Here is a 12,098-nt window from a genome sequence, read left to right on the forward strand (position 1 = left end):
CACTGCTGTATAGTATACATAGGCATGGTGACAGAGAGAGAGAGAGAGAGAGAGAGAAAGAGAGAGACTGCCTGTGGCGACCCATGGAGAGAGGCTGCCACAGGCAGACCTGGCTCCCAAGGGAAGACAGACTGTGCAGTGCTCCCACTACTGCACACAAGATGAGCTGTGAAACCGAGCTGCACTTTCCAAGTCTGCCAGCTATACCAAGACATCAGAGACACTCCCACAGATTACAAACACCCATAAAGATGTTTAAAACATAACTTATAACTTATAACACTCCCATGGGTGAAGTACAGCAATGTGCAAACACAGCAGCAGCAAGGTTTGTTGCGAACGGTTTTGACAGCAAATGGATGTCCAGTGGAATACACCCACCATAAAGACTGTCAATCATCTGTGTATTCTGCTCTATCTGCAGCTTGCTGGCATCAGCACGGCAGTGTTTTTGGTACCACCTCCGTTGGGGTTTCCAAACGAGCTGACGCAATAAATATAAGAAGGTGACGTGAAAACAAACACTGCAGAATACTGATAGGTCAGGGAGACTCCCACATACTGCATGTTATACCGTTCTTTCTTTTAGCGGTTAGAGCACACGCCTAACGTGCGGATGGCTGTGGGTTCGAACCCTGCCTGGGGTCGACGTCAGCAAGGGCATGCGTTCGCAAGGGGTTCCTAACGCCAAATCAAAAGGGTTCAGATTTGAGCCAAGTCTCCTGAGGAGGCGCGTCTGGAGCCTCTCCAGACTGCTCCAGACATAACAACGAACAAATTACACTGTTCTTTCTTTCTCAATCTGAATAAAACATTATTTTAACCAATCTGTATGGTAGAGCATGTTAATACAATACAACTAGCACAGCTGCAGTGGTTGGAGGTGGTCTCCCTACTCTGTCAATAAAGTTATTTGAAGCAGACGGCACACCGGATTTGGACGTGGTGTACAGTATGTCATTCACAGGGAAAAACTCACCCAATCGCTGTGATTGTCAGTGATGCGCGGAGGGAGTGTGCCAACTGTGACGGTGCACTTGTTGAAGCTCAACGCCATCTAGCTACTCAATGCAGGCACTCGCTCACCTTGTAGCTTACTCAGGCACACCACACAAGCCACAAGGCCTCTCGCTGTCGCCGCACCTTCTGGAATGTCAAGAAAAAGAAAGTCAATCATGGTAAAAGTGCCTGCCCACCAGCTGTGGGTTCGAATCCACCGTGGTGCATCTGGCTTTGACAAGCGTCTATTCGAACACAAATTGGCCCATATTCGGGCAAGGGAACCCGGGCGGGGAGGGTGATATCACTGCATTTATTCCTGAATTCCTATGGGCTGGGGCGGCACCTGCCAGCAGGGAGAGTTGGGTGGGAGGAGAAGGACGAGGGCTCTACGTATTCGGGCTCCTCACTGGCAGGTGAGTCAGTAGGATACAACAGCAGTGACAACACAAAAATGCGTGGGGACGAATCAATCAAATAATAAATAAATCCTTGGTAATAATCACATGCACGCAGATTGGACACTAGATGCGCCACCATCTTTACTGTAGTTCTGACATCGTTGCAATCACCTCTCTGTCAGGAGAGGGAAATGGCCATAAAACGTACGGATTGTAGCTTTAAGCTTAATTAATACTTCGTAGTATGACACTGTCGCTTGGCGACAACACAAGCGACCAATGTGTTGCAGTAGGCCTATAAATCAGGCTTTAGCTTATAAGTTAAGGAAGCAGGTATTAAGTAGAGGCGCATGAGGGCGCCTGACGGACTCCACAGCCGTGATGATGAGAGCATGTCTGGGGGCCTCACATATGTCCACATTTTCCATGTGGCCGTCTGCCTTCCATTAACCTCACATCAACCACATAAGTGGCTTTACTGGGGAAGCCCAAATATAGCACTTGTTTGAGCCTGCATGGATGGATTACCAGATGGGAGACGAGACAGACAGCACAGTACCAGACGGGACAGTTCACATTTGTCAGGTAAATCAGTGGTTCTCAGGGTGTGGTCCGGGGACCCCCAAGACCGGCCCTTGAGGAGTTACGGTTCCATATTTGTAAACTCCCAGAGTTAAAATAACCGATCTAGATCACAACGCGTACAATTTAGGCATTTAGCAGATGCTCTTATCCAGAGCTCCTATACAATAAGCTAAACATTATACTTGTCAAAATAATAATCTGTACATTGAAACTATAGGATAGGTAAACAATGAACCTTGCATCTGTATAAATAACATGCTATGTATCACAGTTTCCCTGTGTTATACTGTAGCTTCACACACAAGCTTATACATGTAGATCAGCTGCTTTCAAATACCAATGCATGGGGTTAAAGTGTTGAATTAAACAGATTTTTATGATTTATGCTATATACAATTTAGCTGGGGACCCCTGGAGCCCCCTCAAGGACCCCTGGGGGTCCCCAGACCTGACTTTAAGAACAGCACTTGTTCTAAACTGTTTTCACAACAGGACCTGCTGACAGACCCCTATAAAAACACAATGTGCCTCTAGTTAACACAGTGTCACATCTGGTGACTGGTCACCCACAATCGGCTGCCTGACAGACAGCGCTTTGAACGTTTGCACAAAAGGCCAACGTTTGCTTTATAGGCATTTATAAATCTACAGAAAAATCGAATTCCAATATAATTTTGTCCGAGAAAGTTATATTGATAAAATAGTTAAAATAGGCCTTCAGATGTCATCTATTTAATCAATATCAAAGCATTCCAACACAAGCTTTCCCTGGCAGAAACAGTAAGGCGTCTGGCATGGTGTGAAATTACTACTGTATTAAATTAGAAACAAACATCATCACTGCCTTATTACACTGTTCAAAGGGAGAATGGTTAGAGTAATTACACTTCTTGAAGCTGTTAGATATATCATTAAAAAACTCAGACAGGCAGCTGAGGTTTTCAGGCTAAACATGCTGCCATGCACAAAACAGACAGAAACTGATACATTGTGGGTGTCATATGTGGTTTTCAAACATTTTCATGTCAAGGACCCGCAAATTGATACGTATCAGTGTTAATTTTGTTGACTAAGACTAAGACTAAACAACATATTTGGATATTTAGTCGACTAGACTAAGACTGAGCAATTTCAGATGACTAAAATAGGACTAAAACGAAATGCCGTTATTCAAAAGACAAAGACTAAGACTAAATCAGAATTTGCAGGCAAAATCAACACTGGTATTTACAGTAGGTACCATGCAGTGTTCATTTTATTGACTAAGACTACAAATATTTTGATAGTCGACTAAGACTAGACTCATTTCAGATGACTAAAATAGGACTAAAACTAAATGATCTGTTATTCAAAAGACTAAATCAAAATTCGCTGTCAAAATTAACACGGATACGTATTAGGCCCATTAAGACCTGAGGCTGATTCTACAAACACCTTCTAAATTAGTAGTTGTAAAATATTTTCGTGTCAAGGACCCCCTTGACACGTGCGCGTGTGCGTGTGTGTGTGGTTATGACCCCCAAAAGAGAAGATTCTGTGTTGCTAGGTTAGAATTTAGTTCATAATTCTAAAACTGTCTGTACTGTAGGTGGGGAGATAACAGTGGAGAGAATAAAACTTAAGATCTGATTAGTTATTCTTGAGGACCTCCTGGAACCGCCTCAAAGTGCCCCGGGGTCCCCACACCCCACTTTGGGAACCACTTCTTGACAATATGAAATAGTACAGCATAAGATAAGATAATGTACAGTTCGGTACAGTACAGCATGACACATATTTATTATTATATACATATATATATATATATATATATATATATATATATATATATATATAATATATATACACACACACACACACACACACACACACACACACACACACACACACACACACACACACACACACACACACACACACACACACACACACACACACACACACACACACACACACACACACACACACACACACACACAGCACTGGGGAATTTCAACAGTTAGAGTTACAAAGTTACAGATACAGAGTAAGGAAAGGTCAGTTACAGCAATACAATAGGTAAGATGTCACATAACAATAAGAAAAACCATCACCGCAGAACAACAGTATACAAAAGTATACACGTACCTATCCAACTATCCTGCACTATGCAGAAATTAATATTTTTGATCATTTTATACATGAAATGGGACATTCTGCATAATCAGTACTTTGGGGGGAGTGAAGTAATGTGAGACACAGGGTAAAGTGAGACACCCCCCTTATCACCTGACCACAACACCTGTGTGGTCATATGACCATTAGATTTTGAAGCCCCTCCCATTTCCCACTTACCATGGAGGAGAGGACCTCATTGTGCTGTAGTAAGCATGTTTTTTTCACTAAAATATGTTTTTTGCATGTAAAAGTAATTTTTTGGGCTGTCAACATAATCAGCTGTTGTGTCAAAGAAAATTGATTCAGGTAGAAAAACTTATGTCATGCATGTTGATGAACTACAAACCTATACATCCATGTGATTAATACTAATTGAAGATTAGCCAGAATTGCTAAAAGTGCTCCTTTTCACCAAAATGTGGCTGTGGGGTAAAGTGAGACAAATGGCTTGGGGTACAGTGGGAAACTGTCTCAAAGTTAAGTTTAGTACTTAAACATAGTTTAATCTAATATTGGTTTGATAATCTAATATTGGTTTGATTGGTTAAAACTGGTTTGTCTCGGTTGGGGTAAAGTGAGACACCTTCCAATTGTGTAGAGCAAAATGTGCTTAATGACCAATTGCCATGATTCTGTTACTAGTCTGACATTAGTTCTGGAATGTGTGGTTGTCAAGCTAGCTGTCGGTATTCTAACTGTTAGAACATGTGTTTTTATGGTAGTTTTAAACTGAAAAAAGTAAGTGGATCAGTTTACCCCATTGATTTTTCTGGTTTGTCTCGGTTTACCCCAGACCTGGGGTAAAGTGAGACAAAACTTTTTTTTAAACAATCATATTTTCACTGCCTTTTGTCTTGAATACATTCTGATAATTTCCATTGTTAGGAAACATCCCAAATGTATGGGAAATGTGTACATTTTACTGATATATCATTTTAGCTCACCTAGAGGGGAGAAAATGTAAAAAGTGTCTCACATTACCTCACTCCCCTTTAATGTTGGTACTTTAGTATATTTTGTGTACTTTTAATCAAGTACATTTTGAATACCAACTTTTACTTGCAAAAGGGTATTCTACTTTGTGGTATTAATACTAAAAGATTTGAGTACTTTTTCCACCACTGAATAGAATAGAATTCGGGGCTTTAAATTCTTCCAGAAAATATCTTGTCTCCCATGTGCGGGAACTGTGCTACAACGACACGACAGTGGTTTCCACCCGGACTTATTTTGAGGGGGACAAAGGTGGACGTTCGCTTGTCGCGCGCTAACCTAACTATCTGCTGTTGTCATTAAATAGTATTTTAATACCCACTGTGAACATGGCCATACCAGGCGAGTATTACACGACGCCAAGTGTATTTTAGGATTACTGCGATTCTGTGAACATGAGTGAAATGAGTGAATATCACGGTTTAGCGACGCGTTTAAGAGTTATAAACAGTTAGCATAGAAGCATTAGCCACTTCTAGCCTTGGATCAAGACTCTCATGAGATGCATTTTATGGAGTCTTGACTCTATAAGCAAATGACAGAATTTGTAAAATACATCTATGTAAGCTTTAGATCAAGACTATCATGATGTATTCGTATATATGCAGATGTAATAATCGATAAAATACATCTGATAGTCTTGATCCAAAAGCTAAGCCACTTCCATGTTGTGGTATTGCTCTGTTTGTGGATCCATTACTGGAATGACACGATGAACATTAGAGTAAAACAGACTTATAGTTAGATTTATTATGAAATAAGAAAGTCCCATCTACAAACCCTATATATTCAAACCAGTATTGGGCCTTTACATGTTATGAAGTAGTATCGATTTACTTACAGTGGCTGTTAGGTTGCATACCTCTGTCTTGAAGTAATATGCTCCATGCACAGCAGTCTGGGCCACTTCCTTAACGGGTGTTTCCAATGATGTTGCTAATTAAGGTTGTGTCGTCAAACAGAGTCAGGGTGCTGACATTGTGCATGTTGGCTCACTGGAAACACTGCTACACTCCAGGGACCCTCATGGTTGAGGGGGTTCCAAATGGGTCTTTAGGGGTGTGTGACTGAGACTGTACAAATCAAATGGGTCCACCATTTGATTCCATTTGTACACTCAACAGTTATGGGGGTCCTTGAAATGTAAAAGTTTGAGAACCACTGTGCTACACTAAATGGAACAGAGCCTTCATTAGTATCATTGGTAACATGTTAAGGAAGTAAGGAAGGGGCCCAATTTGTTTCCAATATGGCTGCTGTGCATAGAGCCTATTGCGCAAACGCCCTTAAACCAAAGCTATCTGTACTTTAACTTCACACCTAACATCCCATTTCACAACCACATCATGTATACAGACGGGTGTTAAGTTAAATGAATACTCTGAATAAATGAGTGATGAAACGTAATCAATTCAGGACAGCTGTACTGGCTGCACACAATTAAGCAACAGTCTGTCATGCTCTGTGACATGTATGATGTTGAGCAGCCTCCATTTTTTTCAAGATGGCAAGTGATACTAGCCTGGGACCAGACGAATCTGCGAGTGCAAAAAATATATAGTCTAGCTACGCCAGGCTAAAGTGATACAAATGTTTGAAAGTGGGAGCACTGATGGCAGGAGCTTCAGTCACAATGACGACTTTCTAGTGGTTCTAATTAGGAACTGTGACTTAAGTCACGGGACAGAAACAAATAATAATATAGCATCAGAATCATTTGAACCACTCAACCATTTATTATGTATTTATGTTGACTATTCAAAAATAGCATAAATCTCCTCTTCAGGTGGGGGTCCACGGCCACATGAATATCAATTTGGTGGTCCTTGACTTGAAAAAGTTTGAGAACCACTGCCTTAAATGGTCACTGCAAAAGATATTCTTCTGATTGATCCCCTTATCCAATGATGAAACACTGCTGTCCTGATAGGAGTGGTCTCTTCTAGGATTACAATGGTGCCATCCACAGGGCACTAAGTGTAACTAAATAGATGTTTTTGAAAACGATGTGAATCATATGGTATGGTCTGCACAGTCTCCAGATCTCAACACAATTGAGAACATATGGGAGATATTGGAGGGATATCTTAGACAGCACTCTCCACCATGCACCACCATCATCAAAACACCAAATAATTCAATACCTTTTGTTAGATAGAGTTCCAGAGACTTGTACAGTCTCTGTGCCGAGGCGCACTGAAGCTGTTCAGGTGGCTTGTGGTGGCCCAACAGCTTACTAAGATATTTTGTTGGTTTTTCCCTAGTTTTTTGCTAGACTATTATGTCGACTAACAATCAAAACTGCTATTTCCATAGATACTAATTATATTCACTGTATTCAGGTCCAAATAAAGACAACATCAGAGCTGGATGTAAGAAATGCGGTTACCGTAAGTATCCATTTGGATAGATGCTGTTGACTTTAACCACATGAACCCTTAGGATCCTTATTCTGGGGCAAACATTCAGTGAAAATAGCAGATCTACGAGCTCACAATGCGTCGCAACGTGGGTGGCACATTGTGAGCTCGTAGATCAGCCATCTCTTGTTGTGGGGGGGGGGGGGGGTTGACCTAGTATAGACATTGTTTAAATTGTTGAACTATAGTTTAGAGCTTTAGCAACTTTGCTTAAATGTTACATTGTTGCATATGTATCGAAGGTGTTTTAGATCATCTCTGTCAGGTGGAAACCTCATATGTCTAAAACTGTTTCAGGATTCAAATTCCAAAACGGCAAAAGTAGCAGATCTACTAGCTCAAAACGTGTTGCTTCGTGCCGTGTTCCGAGCTTGTGGATCTGCTACTTTTGGTGCTTTTGTGTGATGCTGTAGTATGATCAAGTAGGGTTTTAAATGTATGAAACACAAAAAGTTAGAATATGGGGATTGGAGGTTTCTGCTTGACAAACAAAGAGAAAATGTTTTAGGATGTTAAAAAGATGAAATGATCCTAATGCCTACTTCTTTCGGTCCCTGACCTCTTCCTCCTCCATGTCCCAGCGGGTCACCTGACCTTTGAGTGCAGGAACTTTGTGCGTGTGGACCCCCAGAAGGACATCGTCCTGGACGTGAGCAGCACCAGCTCCGAGGAGAGTGACGAAGAGCAGGTGGTGACGCGCAGTGACAAGCTGGGACGCAGCGGACAGCACTCTAGAGGTCAGAGGTCGAGGAAGTTAGGCATATTATTAGGGGCGCAACAGTTAATCGAAGTTGTCGATTTAATTGATGATAGAAAATAATAATAAAGATCATAATTTTTATTAATGGGATATTTCACTTTAAAACATGTTTAGGGTCATGTTAACGTCTACCCGGGCTTTTGTGTTTCAGTTTTTAAGTAGCTTGATTCCGTTTTTAGATATTTGATATTCATTATAACAGACACGCCCCCATTCCTATACAAACCCACTGTAACTTCAAACTCCATTTCATCGATTGTGCTACCGAGGTCCCAGATGAAAGTAGCCTGTGAAACAAATGTGATGCAAGCTTCTTCCATCTGGCGGAGTCGCATCGTGAGCTTGTAGAATTTTATGTTGCAGCCACAGCCAGCAGTGTTGGCAAATCGAGTGAACTTTCTATTCTTGCTCTGGATGAAAACACACACAAAAGACAAATGCCACAGAGGTATTAACAATGTAAAGCCCAGTCCACACCAATGCAACTAGTCGCAACTTGCAACCAGTTGCAAGATATTGTAGCGGTCTGGACTGATCAGTGACCGGTGCCATTTGGGGATAATGGTTGCAAGGAGTTGCCTTGGTGTGGACTGGCCTTAACTGTGTGAACATTCAAATGATGATCAAACAATGATGCACATTGGTGTGCATCGTTGTTTCAGACTGAATGTTACACAGTACGACTTTAAGAAAACTAAAATGCTGCTGTTCAATCTTGACTTTGGTGTTTTCCACAACTCTGTGCTTTGTCGTCGTAGATTCTTCACCCGATGACGAAGATCAAAGAGACAGGCACAGACGGAGGAGAAGCAAAGACAGAAGACCAAGAAAGAGGTGTGTGTTTTTATTTAAAGGGTCCCACTTTTTCTCTGATCTGAAACAAGTCCAGTAGATTGTTTCTGTCGGGTGGAAACCTCATATGTCCAAAACTGTTACTTTTCAGGATTCAAATTCAAAAGCATAAAAAGTAGCAGTAGCTTCTGAATCTACTACTACTGATACTTTTGTGTGACGCTTGTAGTATGATCAAGTAGGGCATTCATTTACGATAAAACACAACAGGGGCGGCAGTGGCTCAGGGGTAGAGTGGCCGGTAGAGTGGCCGGATGGGAACCGTGAGGTCCCCAGTTCGATTCCGGACTCCCCAAGAGTTAGTGTCGGAAGTGTCCTTGAGCAAGACGCTGAACCCCTAATTGCTCCCGATGAGCAGGTTGGTACCTTGCATGGTTTCCTCCGCCATCGGTGTGTGAATGTGTGTGTGAATGTAATGCAGCACAATCTATGTAAAGCGCTTTCGATAAAAGCGCTATATAAATGCACCATTTACCATTATACCAGATAAGAGGTTTCTGACCGACAGCATCGAGATGGTCATCACTCTAAACCATTTAGGCGCGGGTGCTAAAGTCTGAAATTCTTGTATTTTCAGATCCAACTCGTCGTCGAGCGACGACGACGAGAGTCCAAAGAAGAAAAAGAAGAAGAAACAACGCAGCAGGTCTGAATCGTCCAGCGACGAAGAGGAGGAGCGGAAGAAGAAGAAAAAAGTGAAAAGCCACAAGAAGAAAAGCAAGAAGCACAAGAAGGACAGCAGCAAACACAAGAAGAAGCACAAGAAGAAACAGGAATCCTCCTCCGACAGCTCCAGTGACTCCTCAGACACCGACTGAGACATTATCTGAACTCTCAGGCCTCTCAAAACGTTTTCATGTCAAGGAAATAATAAATATGTAATTGGTTGCGGACCTCCATCTGAAAATATGTCTTGTGCCAGGGACCCTCATACAATATTTGTGTTGTTAAAATGTTTCCTGATTTTTTTTGATAAACTGATAAACTGATTTTGATGCTATGTTAATTATTTTAGCTGGGGACCCCCTGGCAGTTTGAACAGTGTTGGACTGAGGTTTCCACCCCACAGAGACGATTTATATCTTATAGTTATACGTAGTTGTAGTGCTTGGTGGAAACCTTTTACAGTCATATTTTCAAGGCACGATTATCATACAAGACACATTTTTTAAAATCTTTCTCAGAAGATTGAAATCTAGGAATAAATGTAGAGTTGTGAAAGGGGGAAGTGTGTAGGAACTACACATATGGGCTGTATCCTTTTTACGTTTGCTTTTACTTTTCTGTCAACACTGCCCTCAGGGAAAAAACCTCTATTGGACCATTTCAAATATAATGGTGCGGTCACACCGAACTTTAATTCTGCCTATGAGGGCGGATTCTGACGATGCTTTTCAATGGGAACAGAGCGGTTTGTTGCGATTCGAGGATTTCCGGGGGAAAAAAACACTCCGTTCCCAATTGAAAAGCATTGGCAGAATCCGCTCGCATAGGCAGAATTAAAGTTCGGTGTGACTGCACCCTAATGGGTCCTTTCAACTCCAAAGAACTAAGCGAACCATACCGTGAAACGTATTTCACAGGTTCTGGGTTTGTTTCCATTACGCTACAGCTCTGTTTCACCAAAGGTTCTCACAGCCTAATTTGGGACCTGCTCAGGAGCTGGGAACCCAGAACTCAGAACTTATACTTTCAAAATGTTTCTAAAATGGTGAAAATAGCCGATATACAAGCTCAAAACACAGTCAGGGTTCTTAGAAATAGGCTTTGGTCACTGGTGAACGGACTGGGACCAACGAAAAGGAACCCTGTTGCTGTGGATTTCTCCTCTGCTGTCATTACTGCTGACCACTTGGTCCCGTGTCTGGTCCCAGCGCTTCTGTAGACAGTAGACCCACCAGTTTATAACCACCTATAAACCTATACATTTTTCAATATTTAGATCGATATTAATTCGATCAGACACACCCCACTCCTATATGAGCATCGTTGCGTGTCATTGATTAGACCTGTTTTTCTATTGTGTGGGATTGCAAATATCAATAGCTGACAGGAAATCAACTTGGGCCCAAACGTTTCCCTAGCAATACAATTCCACTGACGAGGGCTGTAAAGTACAAGAAAAAGTACAAAATATGACTTTGGTCTCAAATCTATTGTGCATATAAATCTATATAGCTCTGATCTGTGCTGTGGTTTGTGTTGTAGGTATTACTTAACCATAGAAGGCAGTTGAAAAACAAGCCATTATTCTTAGCCAGTATTGTTAAAACTTGGCAACATCACCTTCCCAACACTGCTCTACCGTATTTCTTTTCTTTTAACCAAGTCCATTCCCAGTTTTACTGTAATAAAATGTCTTACGTTTTTATGAAGTAATATTTTGTGGGATGATTTATACTTTGGCACTATTACCAGCAGAGGAAATGAGTTGGTGAATTTAATTCATACCGTGCATGCTGATCAATAAGTTTCCTCCGGAAGATAGCAATAAACCAGAGAACCTGCCTGAAATCTCTTTTTTGGATTATGTTTTAACCCAGTGGTTCTCAACCTATTCAGGCCGTGACCCCCAAAAATAATCATATTTTAACTGGGGACCCCCCACCCTGACAAGCACTTGGAATTGTAGGAGTTGAGGCATTACATTTTGTTCTATCGGTTTCACATAATATTGTGAAACTAGCAGATCTACAAGCTCACAACGTTGCGAGGCGTTGTGAGCTTGTAGATCAGCTAGTTTCACAATATTTGCCTTTCATATATTATTTGACAATTTGGCCAATGTGTTCGACCAGTTTGTATACCCATTCAGCACCCTCTTATCTTTACATAAATCTGTACAGTAGGTTATTATTATGATATTATTTATCAGCAGTCTAAAACAAGCATACATCTACTAACCTTGTTATAAGGACTGAAAACAACTTA

At 41.4% G+C, this 12,098-nt stretch overlaps 1 protein-coding gene across 1 annotated transcript; it reads left to right on the plus strand.

Annotated features, from left to right (window-relative positions):
• The first annotated feature begins 5,382 nt into the window (after positions 1 to 5,382).
• On the plus strand, positions 5,383 to 11,535 carry srek1ip1 (SREK1-interacting protein 1). The gene is made up of 5 exons (XM_084066893.1): positions 5,383 to 5,477; positions 7,478 to 7,525; positions 8,137 to 8,292; positions 9,074 to 9,149; positions 9,745 to 11,535. The coding sequence occupies exons 1-5, from the start codon at positions 5,465 to 5,467 to the stop codon at positions 9,983 to 9,985; spliced, it is 534 nt and encodes a 177-aa protein (XP_083923019.1). The 5' UTR covers positions 5,383 to 5,464; the 3' UTR covers positions 9,986 to 11,535.
• Positions 11,536 to 12,098: the final 563 nt, after the last annotated feature.

Source organism: Gymnoscopelus microlampas (genome assembly GCF_963454915.1).
Source record: "Gymnoscopelus microlampas genome assembly, chromosome: 9".
NCBI classification, from domain to species: domain Eukaryota; kingdom Metazoa; phylum Chordata; class Actinopteri; order Myctophiformes; family Myctophidae; genus Gymnoscopelus; species Gymnoscopelus microlampas.